This window comes from Sinohyriopsis cumingii, chromosome 4 (genome assembly GCF_028554795.1).
Source record: "Sinohyriopsis cumingii isolate HCF-2022 chromosome 4, ASM2855479v2, whole genome shotgun sequence".
NCBI lineage: Eukaryota > Metazoa > Mollusca > Bivalvia > Unionida > Unionidae > Sinohyriopsis > Sinohyriopsis cumingii.
Genome location: NC_142964.1, coordinates 45,741,613 through 45,759,505, shown reverse-complemented (window position 1 = coordinate 45,759,505; position 17,893 = coordinate 45,741,613). Strand labels below are relative to the sequence as shown.

General features: G+C 35.5%; 1 protein-coding gene across 1 annotated transcript; it reads right to left on the bottom strand.

Annotated features, from left to right (window-relative positions):
* Positions 1 to 2,896: 2,896 nt before the first annotated feature.
* LOC149801082 (small nuclear ribonucleoprotein E) lies at positions 2,897 to 17,555 on the bottom strand. Its single transcript, XM_089955119.1, has 5 exons — positions 17,428 to 17,555; positions 13,120 to 13,146; positions 10,184 to 10,246; positions 7,718 to 7,796; positions 2,897 to 4,025 (listed from the first exon to the last, which is right to left on the bottom strand). The coding sequence occupies exons 1-5, from the start codon at positions 17,476 to 17,478 to the stop codon at positions 3,973 to 3,975; spliced, it is 273 nt and encodes a 90-aa protein (XP_089811245.1). The 5' UTR covers positions 17,479 to 17,555; the 3' UTR covers positions 2,897 to 3,972.
* Between the last annotated feature and the right edge of the window lie 338 nt (positions 17,556 to 17,893).

Genomic DNA, 17,893 nt, shown 5'->3' with positions numbered 1-17,893 from the left:
CTGAATATTTGGAAGTTTATTTCCTGGTTGAGCTGGCCCAGTTTGGGTTGAGAAGAAATTTCCTTGTCAAGTTAGACCCATTTTGGGTTAGGAAGAAATTTCATGTTTTAGCTGGACCAATTTTGTGTTGGGAAGAAATTTCCTGGTTGAGTTAGACCCATTTTGGGTTGGGAAGAAATTTCCTGGTCGAGTTGGACCCATTTTGGGTTGGGAAGAAATTTCCTGGTTGAGTTTGACCCATTTTGGGTTGGAAAGAAATTTCCTGGTCGAGTTGGACCCATTTTGGGTTGAGAAGAAATTTCCTGGTCGAGTTAGACCCATTTTGGGTTGGGAAGAAATTTCCTGGTCGAGTTAGACCCATTTTGAGTTGGGAAGAAATTTCTTTGTCAAGTTGTACCCATTTTGGGTTGAGAAGAAATTTCCTTGTCGAGTTGGACCCATTTTGGGTTGAGAAGAAATTTCCTGGTTGAGTTGGACCCATTTTGGGTTGGGAAGAAATTTCCTGGTCGAGTTGGACCCATTTTGGGATGGGAAGAAATTTCCTGGTTGAGTTGGACCCGTTTTGGGTTGGGAAGAAATTTCCTGGTCGAGTTAGACCCATTTTGGGTTGAGAAGAAATTTCATGTTTTAGCTGGACCCATTTTGGGTTGGTAAGAAATTTCCTGGTCAAGTTAGACCCATTTTGGATTGCAAAGAATTCCATCTCCATGATGCATTTCAAAGTGAATGATTTAGTGAGACTACTGCTTCATTTTAACTTGAATTGATATACAACACATGCATCACATGGCTAGCAAAACTGTACCAAAATTTCATGTTTTTGTGAAGTTCTACAAAGTTTCAGTGCCAGGGGGTCTTTTTTGATGACTCAAAGCATTATTTTTAAAGCTATTTGAGGGCTATATTTTGGTAAAAATCCTAACCTCCATCCAACCCATAAATGGATAGTCTGTAATGAGCACTAAGATAAACACACAACATTTGTATTATCTTCATCCTCACTACTATAAAGACTTCCATTGTCTAATGGATTTTAAGGACAGAAGTTTGGTGTATTTTTTATTTAATGTATGGGACTGTGAGCATGTGTGGTGATATTACTTGACAATGCCAAGTCTAAAAAACTATTTCATGTTGTACGTATATTAAACTCTTAAAAGAAAATGTTTTCTTTTATTAAAATTTTGGCATAGTAATTTTACAAGTTTGAACAAGAAAATTCCAGGAAATAATGTCCATTTTTTTGTTGGAAGTGATTTGAGTGTGATTTTGTCAATGACAGTTGTGATGATGATAAACAAGGTAAGTTATGTTTGTAAGAAAATAAGGCTGACACTACTGACAACAGAACAATGAGATTAGAACACATGTCAAGCTGCATATAAAATAAGGATACATCATTTAGTGATGTAACTCCATAAATTGATACAGTTAAAAATAATGCATGTGGATCTTCCTGATTACTGAATTTGAACTGTTAATTATAAGACCATATATTCCAAGTCTGATCAAAACTAGAAAATTGGCCTTTAGAGCGACAATAAGTCAATCACATCAAGATCTCAATATGCACAGATCCGAAATATGGACTCCAATGTGTGTCAGCAAGCAAATATTGATACAAGACCATGCCTTACAGCCTGGTGAGCTAAAAACTTGTGACTTGCCCATGTTTCACAACACTGGAATATTAGATTGGTGTAGATTTTTATCAGCTTGATTTCAGCAGATGTTGCTCCGACTTGTTACAGAAAGAGGACAAGTTGAATTAACCAAGTATATATTAAACAACTGACAATATTCTCCAAAATTATATTTTATGACGTAACTGTAAATTTTAAATAGCATCTATACTCTTCAGGCAAAAACAAAAGACAATGGGGGACAATTATTGTAGAGCTTACATTTAAAATTGCAGAGCTGCTGATAGGAACTAGGAATAAATATTGAATTATACCATGAAGTTACTTGGACCTTTAATAATTTTGCACACAAAAAAACCTGGAGAAAATTTGGTTACATTTGTCAAGTTTGTGAACTTTTATGCAATAAACCAGCTGACTTTCTAAGAGCCCAGATGAGTGAGAAAAATAGAAGTGACATCCTAAACAGCAGAGGTTGATAAGGGTGCATTTAAATTCCGGTCCAATACATTAAGGTGCTGCAGTACCAAAGTTGATAGAGTGTTGGATCAGTAATTCAAGAGTTGCAGATTTGACACCTGCCGGGAAGGCTGTCTCGGTTTGACAGACACTTGGTACTCATTTCCTTGACAGAAGATAACCAGTAATGTGTTAAAAATACTATTGAAGACCAATGTTCAAAGCAATGCAGTCAAATATTATGTTCTCTGTAAACAGAAATTTGACATCTTTTGGATCAAATTCTTCTGCACTATTGCTATTATTTACATCATTATTGACAAAAGTAATATTCTTGTATATCTCCAAGATTTGGCAATGGAAATACAATTTTATCTTGCATATACTTTCAAGTCCATTACACTTGGGTTTTTGAAAATCATTAAAATTTTCAAGAGACTGATGCATGATCACATGAATCTGTGATGAAATGAAAAAATCTAACCTTTAATGATGACGTCAAATGACATGTTTTATTATAAACATTGCTGGAAAAATAAAAAAATATTCCATTAGTCCAGAATAAAGATAATGATGAAATGACATGAACTACATTTTGTCAAAGTATCATGTATTAAATTATGGACAAATGCAAAACATTCACTATTAGGTAAATTAAAATTATTCCTTAGTGTAGAATAAAGGTTTCTGTTGCCATAATAGTCTTCTGTACTTTTCCTAATTACAAATAAGATTTTACGGTGATTTGTTCTCTTAAAATATTTTACTAATTGAAGGAGAATCAAGGCAAAACACTTGCATAAAAGTTTATTATGATGATGATGATGAACATGAGGCAAATGAAAGATTAACACAGGTGTAGTGAAATGTGAATGACAATTACCATTTTGATGAACATCATGGTGTAGGTTTGGAAACCATCCAAACAAATGAGGCTCTGCATAATTTCAGTAGGTGTGAGAATGTTATTTACATATGACATGACTACATAGTTTGAATTATAACACAAAATTACACTATAAACAAGTTTAATGACTTGCTATCAAAGTGATTCACAGATTTAATGTGTTCTGAAAATACAACAAAGTGCTTATTCATGTGAATACACGCAGAAGCAGATAAGGAATCGATCACTACAGGACCCTTACAAAAGAGATTATTTTCATTTTTTTTTTTAAGACCTAAAATAGTGGTAATTAAACATTTTAGGTGGGGATTAGGTTTGTGGTGTCACCTTCCACCCATCAAATGCTAAATTAATTAGCATTAGAAATTTAAAATTAAGGATGATCTTTGTGACCACCTTTTGGGTCCCAACTCATGGGTTAAGTACCACTGATACAAAGAAACGAGACGTAATTCCATCAATAGTTACTTCTGGAGAAAAAAAGCTTGTGTTTAATCAAAGTATTATTCACATCAAACCATTATACAAAAATATTTTCTATGCAGCTTACAGTTGTATTCCATGGATATAATATCAAAATCTAATATTCAGTGAAAGGGTCACTTTATTTCTTCATGTCAGCTAGGTATAACAAGCTTGCTGATTCTAATTAAAATGGAGAAAACTGAACTTAAAAAATCATCTAGCAACAAAGTACACCCTCACTTTCTGGACATTACCTTGTTAGGATAATGTATAAATGGCAAAACTTTTGACGACTAAACACAAAGTTTGTGCCAGAAATCTTTCTTTTTTCCCCATGAAAAATGACTTTTTTTCAGTCAACTACAGTTTTTACTGTACATGTCAGTCAGAAGCTCAGACAATGCAGCCTTCACTCTGCACACCTTCTTCTGGAGGATTGACACCCATGAGAATCAATGCTGAAATGAGTCTATTCACATGATGATTGTGCAAAGAGAACTATTGTACGGCCTGAATCAATGTGATGTTGTCTCCCTTCAGAAGAATCCGACCTAAAATATAAAAAAAGTATGAGAATCATTATATTTTGTATTCACCTGTATCTAGTGCACACGTGACCACAATTATTGTAGACCAAGGCCTTTTGCAATGATGTACACATAAGATAAGAATGTACCCTGTTCATATGATATCACATGTTAAAAAAAGATCAACAAACAGCATATATCATAAAATCATACATATTATGCGATTATAAACGGAGTCGATGTATTACACACATTGTTCATATTTTTATTTTACACTATTTTTTCAATTATTTCAACATGTCAAAACTGTGCAGTATTTCTTGATACTTCAGTGCATCTTGATGCACAACACAATATGCTTCCAAGTTAGTGCTGCTGTGTGAATGTGAATATTAAGTTCTCTGCTGATTGTACTTATTTGCATATGGTGCATGGCGGTGTCTTTTCTCTGGAAATAACAGAAATGAAACTAATTTGCTTCAAGCAGCGTTTCTTCCTTTTTGTTATTAAATAAACCGTAAAGGTGTCTATTTTGATCCCTAAATACACGAGGGATTTTTATGCTGCACTTTTAATCACCTAGTGCACCAGTGATGACATTGTAATGTTTAGTCATAGGAAAGTGTTGATGTTGCAGACACATGTGCTCTTTATAAAGTGGTATCTATAGTAAAATGCCCCTTATCTCTATGCATCGTACAAGGCGGCAAAATGGGTTTATGTTACAATTGGTCTTGGACATAAAATGAATTTCTTGAAAAGACTAATACTCTACTGATCAACTTAATTTCAAGATGGCAATTAATTCTACTGGATGTCTGTGCTTCACCATTTTTATTTAGGACTAGACCTTGGGCTGAATGTGTGTTTAGGATTAGTGTATCAAGCCATAAAGTAAGCTTCCCAAATAAAACTTGTAAAAATACATTTTTTAATGCTTATGGTAAATATTTTTTTTTTCAGTCTTTCATATAACCACCACAGAACATATAATCTGACTGAGCCAAGTATTCTCAGTTGAGCTGCAAAAACTCCTCATCTGACAAGAATTTACTTGAAGGGCTGTTTTGGTACATATTTATCATTATAATAAGGGTTTTCTTAACCCTGCCTCCTATGCTTGGGGAATATTGATTCCTTGTGCCTGTCTGTTCACTCATTCATCAATTGTGAACAGATCTGCCTTGCAAAATGTCAGGGCCTGAAAAAAGTGGTGGTCTGAGGTCCAGGGCCTGCATATTTCCCAGTGGTACTCAAGAGATAAACTCGTCAGCAGTCTGTCAGACCTCCCACTTTCCCCCCAAAAATGGAAATTAAAAGTATTCCTCTGCAGACTCAAAATAGTTTCTTAAGCAAAGTGTAAAATGTCAAAAAATATATTTGAAAAATTCCATACAATCGATGTTACTTGAAGCCTAGTAACATTTTTGCTGTGTACATGATAGACTGGCAGATAATAGAAAGTTTGTGAGCCAGTGCTGTTATATCCTTCACAGAAGTATCAATGTCCCAAGACCTAAAGTCTATTCTCACTTAAAAGGGTTTCATCTTATTACCTGGAAAGAGACAATTCCAATGTCATCCACTTGAAGCCTTGTTCAGTGAGACTTGATATTTCTGATGTAATGGCAGTTCATACATACTGCATGACTACAGCACTAAAATGAAAACAAAGACCTGCCAACCCAGACGAGTCCATCTCAGTAAGACGATTGATTTTTTTCCCATAAGATTTACCAGTTTTCAGTAAGGTGTAACAAAATATCATAAAATGCTAATGTAAAGCCAGAAAACATAATTAAAACTTTGGTATTCAAAACATGCAGCGATGATAAACATTATGTTCAACTGAAAAGCTTGTAAAGTATGCGTATATTTTATTTGCCACCAGTACAGTTGCACAAACTTTTGTTCCAAACCCTATGCAGCTCAATGGCTTGTTGCTATCTCTCAACTTGACACAATTCATGGAAATTTTTTTCCATTTCACATGATGGCAATCATATCTCCCGCCACAAGACATATTCAAATTGGCATGTGATGTCCAATAAACGTAACTGTCTCTTCCAGCTTTTATTCACAACAATCTGAATATTCCTTTTTATTCTTCTGTCTAGCTTATTAACACTTTTCAAGAGGCTTACTGTCCCTTCATCTTAAACTTGCATCACTTGCTGTTTACCATTTTTTTTTTAAAATTCTAAAATCAACAGTTTGATCATGCAGATGTTTCGCATATACAAAAAGGTGCACCAACTTATTAGGTTGAAAACCATCGCGCTTATTCTGTGTTGCACCAACTTATTAGGTTTAATACCATCACTAGACATGACTGATTAAATCCTGAATTTGGCAGTTACATTAACAAATGCACTGGTTGAATATCCAACACATGCCAGTTCGGGATATTGTTTGCAAAAGCTACAAACATCTGTCCTCAAGAGTCAGTGAATTGAAGCCATGATAAATTATCAACCCAATGGGGCTTTAATTTCTTTGTGTCTTATGTGTGTAATATTTGATATTTTTGGCTCCCAGTCTCATTGACAAAATAGTTAGCTCAAGACAAAGTGGCATAATGTTTTATGCATTTTACTGATGACCATCCTTGCAAAAATAACCAAGTAAACCTGTTTGATCCAAACTAGAAAGATGACCTCATTTGGCAACTTCTACTAAAATGACCATATTAAATATTTTGTTGTTGAATTGGAAATGCCAACCACACCTTAATTAACATAATCGATTCAAACACAATATCCTGTGTTGACGTTCATCCTCTATATAATCAATTAACAAAATTAACATATCATTACTATCATTTAGTCAGTTCACAAAGGTCATGGAAACTTGCATGGGTAAAGTGCCTTTGAAAAACATCATCATACTGACTCTGTGGACTGAAATATAATGGCAATCCACTCGCTCAAAATCTGGGCTGAGTAAAAGCAAAGTCATTTAAAATCACTGCCAATTATACATCCTGTTCGAAGTGTTTCATTGACTGACAATTTGGTTGCTTTGCCCAACATTCAGTCATGCAGTAACAGAACTCATGCACAAGAGACGATTGTCAATGACCATTTATTGCAGCATCACACAATGTGAACGAATAAATGGAGAAGTTAGATTCAAGTATTCTGTATACCCAGAGGGCATGAATGGCCAGATAAAGGTCGATAAAGTGATTCAACTATGAAAATTAGTGCTTGCTAAACTTAGTTTGAAATAAAAAAGCACTTGTCCTGGCCTAGCACTTCGGACAACTTTACTTGTCCTAATTTGAAAATGAAAAGCCCGGGATATTGAGCTATGGGATTTGATAGCCCCTGGTCAATATTGTATTATGCTAAATTTCATCATATAAACAATGCAGCTGGAAAAAGTTACAGATGTTCCATTCATTTTTAAAATGACACAACTTGATCACAGTGAGAACACTCATTAGGAAAACCATATAACTGATGGCACACCAGATTAGTCGGTCATTAAACTATCTAATGCATTATCAAAAGTATGATACCATCTTTGTTAAAACTTAATCAGGCATCATCAGCTGCACCGTTCAGTGTTAGCAACATTCCCTACTGAAATTCTGAAGACAATAAAAATGGTCAAAAGCAGGAGTATGCTTCCCAATTCATTAAATAGCTTTCCATCAGCTCTGATAGTGTGTTCCCATGAATATATATTGGTCCAAAATCATACTCGTTTACCTAATGTCTTCTTCTGTTTTGTCTTCATGTGGACCTCCTCCGCTTCATCCAGGACCAAGTTCATGTATTCATCAAAGCCCTAAAATAGTTTACAAGTAGCTTCAGCATTCTAGTGTTAAGAAAGAAATTAACTACTAAAATTTACAACTGAAGTCAAATGCCATTAGCATTCATTGCCAAATGCGGCCATGTTACTGAAAAAGCAGCAGAAAAACTGACATTACCTCACCAGGCCCTGAGATTACATTTTCCAAATACTCAATAGCAGGGCTTCCAAATGGGATTGAGCTGCATAACTAACAGCATCACTTAACATACATGAAGCTATCTTCACTAACCTGCAATTAGAATTGAAAGTCTATGCCGCAGATTTGGATATAAGGAAGGTGCTTGACATTGTATGGCACAAGGGCCTTTTCATAAGCTTTCCCTATTGGATATTTCTAGTAATCTCCTCACTGTAATAGAAGAATCGTACTCCATCTTTAGCAATTTCAACTATATATGGCACTAATTCTGAACCTATACAAATCAGACAATGTGTCAGCCATGGCGAAGTGCTTGTCACAATTTTATATCTGGTATATATTAAAGTTATTAGAAGATTCCAAATCAGGAATAACCGTAGCATCAATTTCCTCTGGAAACCCTGCATTAATTGATGATATCACCCATATAACGACAACACCTGCTCATTTACAAGCAATGCTTGTTATCACTCACCTGTACCCAGTAAACTGTAATTTTAAAATCAATTAAAACACTAGCTGCAATGTCATCTTGAAGCAAAACAGAAAAGAGATTGCAATTTTAAGTGAAGAATTGGCAAAAACTTTCTACCAATTTTCCAAACTACCAAACATGTAGGTATCCTATGAGTGCTTATGAAACATAAACGAATATGAGGATAATCACTATAAGCACATGTGCTTTAACAATCCATCCTTAAGATTCAAAAACAGACATCATTCTATTAAACCTGCCATTTGTGACAAATACATAGGTCAGACAAAGAGCTTAAACTGGTCAAAATTTTAGCGCATTTTTCTGTTAACCCCATACAATATGACACTTCATAATTGCTAACATCGCAATACATATAGAGTACGAGCTACAACTTGGTGCTTGCTATATGTCTTACTTTACTGCAGAGAACAGTTCCAGCGCATCAAGACTAATTAATATTCTGCGAATCACAGAAATGTCTTATTTGCAACTTCCGTGTTTCATGTTCACATGGTAGTAAACATTTTGAGTAGTTAGCCAAAGAAGTAATGTTAAGTAAAATACAGCATAAACCAAGTACAGCATCAGGGATTGATTGACTAAGAAGCAATGTTAAGTAAAATACAGCCATAAACCAAGTACAGCATCAGGGATTGATTGACTAAGAAGTAATGTTAAGTAAAATACAGTCATAACCAAGTACAGCATCAGGGATTGATTGACTAAGTAATGTTAAGTAAAATACAACGATAAACCAAGTACAGCATGTGGGATTGATTGACTAAGATATGTAAAGTAAAATACAGCATAAACCAAGTACAGCATGAGGGATTGATTGACTAAGTAATGTTAAATAAAATACAACGATAAACCAAGTACAGCATCAGGGATTGATTGACTAAGATATGTTAAGTAAAATACAGCATAAACCAAGTACAGCATGAGGGATTGATTGACTAAGAAGTAATGTTAAGTAAAATACAGCCATAACCAAGTACAGCATCAGGGATTGATTGACTAAGAAGCAAGGGAATTCAGACCCATAAACAAAGGGCCAGGCCAATTATGTTCACAAAGCCTAGGTAGAATGTTCAAAATATCGAACTGCTTCAGGTTTTTCAAAAGAAATATAGGTCGCAAAAAGACCTGTTCATAATTTCACTCCCATGTATTTTTTCCATATAAAGTTGAGAAGAAAACGTACAAACATTTATGCATTTCTTACTCATTTTTATGTGCTAAATTTTATAGTAAGGTGTAAACAGATCAAGATAATCGGTCCTTGTCAGGAGCTCCGTTTAGCATAAGAAGTCCCATTTCTAGCCGAAATCTCCTCCAATCATGAGAAATAAAACAGAGCTTCTCTCAACATTGTGAACTGACCATGCTAAACTTGAGCTGCTGTGTAGGTCACTGTACATCAAAGTGCACTGTATCATGAACTGGATCTTTTAATCACGTGTACAGTGGAAAATAGCCAATGTGTAAGTTAAGCTAAACCTTTTTAATCATGTAAATCCTGTCTATACTAGCTTATAACTTGAGTCCAAGAGCAAACTGCACAGACACAGATCTGCCAGTGCATTCTGTTAGGACTAATAAGTAGAACAAAACACACAGACCTTCATCTGCAGGCACATTATGCTATGGTAGGTCAGGATCTTGTGTTGTTTGCAGACCTGACTTAAAAGCGATCATATATGGCGATGTCCTAAATCTATAAAAATGATTAGTACTTACTGCTATACATCCCTCTATCCTCAGATTTACTTGTTCATACAACCAAACCTGTACTCTAGATCTCTGTTGAAAAAATAATTGCAAAGTCTATAAATAAACAACGTTAATAAAAATAAGCATCAACATGTACTGGCAAGGGATATTCATGACAATTCAACCTTTCACAAAAAGATAAAAAGATATATCATAAATCATTACTGACTTGTTTTGTGATATGAATGAGTGAGAAAATAATTCGTCCTGAAAACATGTTTTGCCATGTTTGTGCATATTAAAATCTGATCACCTGAAGATACCTGTCCTTGTGATTTTAGCTTTTCATACTGCATTTCTAAACTAGCTTCATAGGCTTATGGTCAATCCATACCCAAGTCGTTTTGTACCCAGCAGAAACTGGTTGTTTCGTATCCAAGGTGATGTTTGTTTCATACCTGAGGTGATGGTTGTTTCATACCCAAGACGATGTTCAATTTGAAACCCATTACTATATATGGTCAATTACACCATATTGTCACATATACCGCTCCCTCTCTAATTAAAAACATATCTTTTGTCTAATAAACTGTTCCTGTTGCATGAGTAAAGCAGATCCAGGCAAAAAATTGTTAAAGCAATGATCAGACATGATTTTGGTCTTCCACAAAAAAAGCTGAAAAAATATTAAGAGGGGTTTGGGGGTCCTCCCCCAATGGGGTCTTGAGGGGCAACACCCCCAATCCGGCCAAAAACACATTTTATACTTTAAAAAAAACTGCTCCTAATGCAACTTATGGTTATAAAATAAACCAAAAAAAATCATTTGAAGAACTAACAAACTTACCAAAAATGTTCACCTCGAATTCAATAATTTCACAATATTAATTATAGTCACATGAATTTGTTCTCCAATACTATTGATGCTGAGGTTATTTCATGTGCATGTCAGTGTTCACATCATAATTAAGTCATAATAATTTCTCAATTTTTACAGCAAATATATTATACTCCTCTTTTTTATAACAAATCTGTAAAATAAACACCCCCAGTACATCAACTATATACAATCTCGTACATTCACTTGTCTTTCTCTACAATGGACACAACCTGTTGATATGCCAGTTGAGCTCTTTTTTGTGGCTTTGGCAAAGATTTCTCTAGCCTTCTTTTTTTCACCACTGACTTTAATGGCTCAATGTGCAATCGTTTCCTTTCCTTCCGAATGAGTCTTTTTCCTTTCAAACTGGTGCTTGGCGACATGCAGTTTGCATATTTTAACAGTGCTACATATGTTCTCTCATGCAAAAAATATTTCTTCTTGTAGTAAATAACTTTAAAATTTCCAGATGCCTTCTAAGCTTCAATTTTTCCTTATGCAGCTTCTTTTGTACATGCTGTTCCAAACTCTTCCAACTGCGATTATCGTACTTCTGATCTTTATTGCAGAGGTCACAAAATGCCAGCCCTCTAGCATTCAGTGTTCTTATAAACTGACCAACTAATTACAGTCAGGTTTTCACTTCAGCCATTCCTATTTCCATACATTTTGTTAAACCTTCATCTAAACTTCTCATGTCATGGTCTCTCTCAACAACTTGGGATGCGATGTTTTGCAAGCATGCTTCTTCTTTCCATTGCCATCAGTTTCCATTACATGAACATTCAGTGGACAAGACATTAAACCTTTGACCAATCAGAATACTCTTTACAAGATTCGTGTGCTAACTAATATATGGAACAAATAATTTACAAGGGTCATTGTGGAATGGGAGTGGACAGACTGTTTTTAAAAAAACTGGATAGGACATGATATAAAAACGGACTATATCAAGAAAAATCTTATTCAAGTTAGGAAAAAAGTGGAATTCCACTTTAAAATGGAGAAAAACCATGTCTGAATGATAAACAGTTGCAGTGTTTTCACTGAAGAATAGCATCTCTCTGCAAGTTAAAGAAAAAGAAAAGATTACTAAGTTTAAATAATTGAACAAGTCCTTTCTTTTGAAGTCATTCTAATCGACAAACATTACCATTTTTCTTGGTTTTATTCAGTAAAGACTAACATGGCTGAAACAATTACAAATGTTTAGCCACTAAAAACAACTATAAATTTGGCGATCTTTTAATAATGGGCTGAAAGCAGATCAAACGGTGTTGCTTAATTATGTTTGTCATCACCAATGACCAATACTGGTGTTAATTTCAACTTTTGTCTATTGTTACTCCTTGGTACCCAAACTGTAGACCACAGTATACAATCCAGACCGCCAAGACATTTTTCTGAAGACTGCTGTGCAAAAGTTTTGGACAATTTCACCAATCACAAGAAGCTAACAAGTTAGTGACATAACTGAAATTCTCATTTGAAAAAACTGAAATAGGTGAGTGAAAATTTGTAACCATGTCCTGGCATCTGTTTTATTATGTTATCCTCCTAAATATAATGCACATAAATACTCTGTCTCGCAGAGAAAAACAAAGAGGGAGGGGGTAAATTTAACTTGGCACTGCATTTTACATATATTTTACTTCTGTATTTTAAAGCTATATATTTAATGTTTTAAATAATTGAATAAACTTATGCATGCATGGATTCTGCCAGCAATAAAATGTCTGTAATGCACCCCATGTAATACAGCATACATCTGTCACCAAGGCAATGAATGAAATTGAATATGTAACAGTCTGAAATAATATATAATCTTGGGGGTTATATCTGTACCTCAATGTGTGCAATAAACAGTACTAGTTTTGGGTACAAAATGACCATAGCATTGGGTACAAAACAACTTGAGTATGGAATGACTGACCTGCTTCAAACTTCATTAATCTTTATTTGTTGCTTCATTAATGTAAAACAAAAATAATTTAATTTCCACAAAACAAGTTAATGCTCAATTTGAAATACAACTTTCAAAATGTAAACTCTAAAAAAATATTCAAACAAGATGAATACTCACATTCTGTAGGTATCTGAAGATCAGGTTCTGACGTTTAGTTAAGGTCAAGTGGAAAATGAGAGTGAAGTTGCCACATAAACATATGGATTTTGTTTCGGGGTTCCTTTTAGAATTTTAGCATGGAGTAGGCCCTTAAAAGCTCCAATGCACTTTAAAAAAATATTATAAGCCCAACCTGGCACTGAGATAATACTTAGTGGCAGGGACATTCCCTTTGGGGTCAATGATAAACCCTGGATGTACTGTGAGCACTATCACATATGATTTTCATTCGGAGAGCTGCAAAAATGTACATGCTTGAATAAAACATGTACACATAAATAAACCAAAGACCCACTCTTTCTGAGATATCTGCTTAACAGAAAAACGCATAAGCAGTTATAAACAACTGTTTCAATGTTTTGTATATTTTGCAGGCATGTCAATCAATATCATCTGTCCGAATAAGAAGAAAAGCCTTTATGGGAGAATGTTTTCTGTCAAGTCAAATTCTGTTGCGCGGTGTCTAAAAAAAGTCATTTAAAGCAGGACTGATCAAATCCCATAGACCAACATTCCAGAATATTAATTTTTATGGTCATCTAAGTACAATTTTGCAAGATACTAGTCCGGTATAAGTGTATTTCCTGACAAAAGCAAATCCAGCAAGTGCTAATATTTACCCTGCATACATCAATGCTTATTTATATCAATTATGATAAACACAACTGGCAGCAAGTAATAACTTACCGACTGGATATCAAATATAAAGGTTATTTTATTCAAAGCAAGATCACCCTGTAAAATGACTTTGAATTCTTTTAAGTGTCATTTCTTTTTTAAATACAAAGTAGCCAACACGAGGAAGCCAACTTTACTTCTTTTTTAAAGTGGTTTTCACTAGAATTCTTAAAATAAATTGAACCAATGGAAGATTTGGCAGTTTATAGTGATGTTTAGCACTAGGGCATCATGCCACAGACATGTAGCATGATGTCCCACCCAGTCAAATTATCCTGACACCAGGCTGACCAGTACAAACACTAACCTCTTAATGCTAAGCGCTAAGCAAGGCAGCTGTTCATACCATTTTTGTAAGTCTTTGGTATGACTTGGCCGGGGATCGAACCCATGACCTCCTGCATCCGAGACGGATGCTCTAACCAACAGGACACTGGTTCAGTCACAACAAATGTGTGTGTTAGGTAGTATATATGTGTGTGTGTGATTTGGATTTTTAATTGTTCAGTCATATTGCTACAATGTCTGCAGTGTGACAGTTTACAGTGATGTCTAGCACTGAGGCATCATGCCGCAGACATGTGGCATCATGTCCCACCCAGTCACATTATCCTGACACCAGGACAACCAGTCCTAACACTAACCTCTTAATGCTGGGCATCAAGCGAGGCAGCTGTTAGTACCATTTTTGTAAGTCTTTGGTATGACACAGCCAGGGTTGACTTTAATTAGTAACAAATTGACGCTATGGGCTGCCAAGTGTGTGAGACATTCGTGACAATTTGACTTTTGTTACGATGTTAGTCAACATCAAAATAAGCTACAGTGCCGCTATTCATGTAATAACACCTCGATGCCCGAAACATAAATATCAGGGTCGAAGTCTTGGGTCTTGTGTTAATTTTCAGAAGCAGATTCAAGTTGCCTGAAGATAGCATGCCTCTACAGCATGACAAACTGACTAAATGTCCAAATATGAAACACTGCATACAACAGGTCAGAATAAACTTGGATTACAGTCTGCATATACCTCACCGTTTGTCTGTCTGTCTGTGATTTAAAAGATGAAAAGCACAAATGAGATAAAACATACAAAGAACTTAGTCAGTTCATTTATTGATCTAAAATTTCAAACCCAATTATGCCCAGGTGGGAACGGTGTTATCGTCTGCTCATTTCGAAATGGATGTCTTCAGTGTAAAAGATGACCTGTTCACCAGTCAATTCCAGTTCCTGGCCAAGTCCATTTTCAGAGATGGGATATATGTACGACGACACATGTATGTACATAAAAGGAAAATACTATGTTGTCTGCTTCCAATATTTACAATGTTGAATCAAACAAAGGAAAAGAATGACAATTACAAATTTGCCTTTCACATGGATTTAACAAGCGGTATAATTTCTGTGTACATCTGTGCAAAGGATATAACTCTAAACTCTCAACATTATAGTAATTTATGGAATCATCCGGCAGTTACAGAACAGGATGAACTATGTCACAATATTCTTAGGAAATCAGCTTGCCCATAGTGTACACAGCATGGCACCGTGTAAATACAGAAAGTCCTTTAAGCATGAAAGGTGCAGAGATTGCCAGTCTGTTCACATTAAGGTTAGAAATTATGTGTGTAATTTAGATTTTTAATGTAGCTTTAACAATTTTTCAGTCATATCGCTTCAACGTCTGCAATGTGACAGTTTCTAGTGATGTCTAGCACTGGGACATCATGCCGCAGACATGTAGCATGATGTCCCCCCCCCGTCTCATTATCCTGACACCAGGTCGACCAGTCCTAACGCTAACCTCTTAATGCTGAGCGCCAGGCGAGGCAGCTGTTAGTACATTTTTGCAAGTCTTTGGTATGACTCGACCAGGGTTTGAGCCCGTGACTTCCCACATCCAAGACAGATGCTCTAACCACTAGGCCACTGGAGCAGTCGGTTAGAAATTGTAAATCAATAAATGAATTGCCTAAGTTTTGTGCACTTTTTATCACATTAAAGATTACCATAATTGAAATCGGTAGGGGTATACAAACAAACATAGGTATAGTCAGACTATAAAATGAACTGTAAATCGTTCGATAAGAAAGCGACAGAAAGAGTTATCTTCTGATTTGACAATACCGAATTAAAACATGGCAGCGGTAAGTCGCTGCCTGTATTATATAAAGACAGCAAAGTAAGTATATTAATTACACATAAATTAGTGAAAGAGTGTCGATATAGGCTGCCAAGTGTGTTAGTCCTACAATGTAATACATAGCACGTTTTTTGTTTTAGTGCGATGTCTTACTACCCAAATAATGGCCTTGTATAGCGTGTTCCGATATTGGTTGACATCGGAATGAGTAGTCAAACTTTCAGGAATATCTCACTTGGCAGCCCATGACAACATTATTCCACTAATTTATGTTTAATTAATATAATAAATGTGCTGTCTATCCTGGTGGAATGAAAATATGACACCAGCAAATGGACGCATTTTCATGTTCCGTTGACATACATCTGAATTTGTTGCAATGCGACAGCAGTCAAGGTATGCCTAAGTACGTTTATATAGGTACATGTGGGGGATATGTTTCTTGAATGAAACGAAATGTTGCTTACAGTTCCAACAGGCATAATATATTTTTATTCATTTCGTGATGTGATTTTGATTTTTAACGTAGTTTTAGCGATTTTTCAGTCATATTGCTATGATGTCTACGATGTGGCAGTTTATACTGATGTCTAGCACTGAGGCATCATGCCGCAGACATGTAGCATTATGTCCCACCCAGACAAGTTATCCTGACATGAGGCTGACCAGCCCTAACACTAACCTCTTAATACTGAATGCCAAGCGAAGCTGCTGTTAGTACCATTTTTGTAAGTCTCTGGTATGACTCGGCTGGGGATCAAACCCACGACCTACCGCATCCAAGGAGGATGCTCTAACCACTAGGCCACCAGAGCGGTATTATTCGTTTCGTTAAAGAATAATATTTCAACTTAACCTGATTTCAGCATTCCACCACTTTCCAGCCAACTAAAATATAGGTGAACAAAACTTGAAAACAAGTCCATTTCTTTTGTGAGAATTTGAATTTATTCGACAAAAGACATCAGGGTAAGTAAAGTCTGACAAAATCATTGTAACTTTACTTTGTAGGAAAGCATCGTTATTGGTTGCCAGTTGTGTGATATTTTTGAAAATTTGACTTTCGTTACAATGTTAGTCAACATCAAAACACGCTACACTGCGCCGTTAGTTCGGCAATAAAAACCCATCACCCTCCCCCACCACGAAAAGAAAATATCAGGTGATGTGACGTAGGACTACCCAAGTGAGATATTCCTGAAAGTTTGACTACTCATTCCGATGTCAACTGACATCGTAACACGCTATACAAGCACTTTATTTGGGAAATAAGACATAGCACTAAAACAAAAACAACATGTGCTATGTCTTACATTGTAGGACTACCTCAACTGTGTATTGAGTGCCCCTCACCCACCCGTTCAAAAATGAATAAAATAAATGGAATATCCTCGTTTGATTTCGTAAACGATTTGTCTAGTTCGAGTGTAAACAAAGGATACGATGGGCTGCACCATCACTTTCTGCACTTTTTGTCCTCCTTTGTACGCCATTCTGTTTGATTTATATAGCCCACGTTTGTTTCACGTACCGGGTGATGGCGGCTTTCTGATGCTAGACTGGTTAACTTTATATTCCTTCAGTGTTAATATATTAACTCCTCTATACTATTGCATCCCAGATGACCGAATCAACACACGTTAACAAGAACAATACAATATACATTTTTTAATTAACTTCAGTAATTCGTAAAACATAAAGCACTTGGAATGGATTAGATAGTTTACAGACACGACATAAAACAAACACTACGTATTTCAAAGGACAGGCCCACGGATAGTACATATGTTAATTATAACATAACATCAGAAAATTACAATGCTAACAGTAGCATTAGCGTTAAAGACAAAACAACAATATACAACATAAATCTATACAAAATTTTAAAACGTATGTACATATATAACA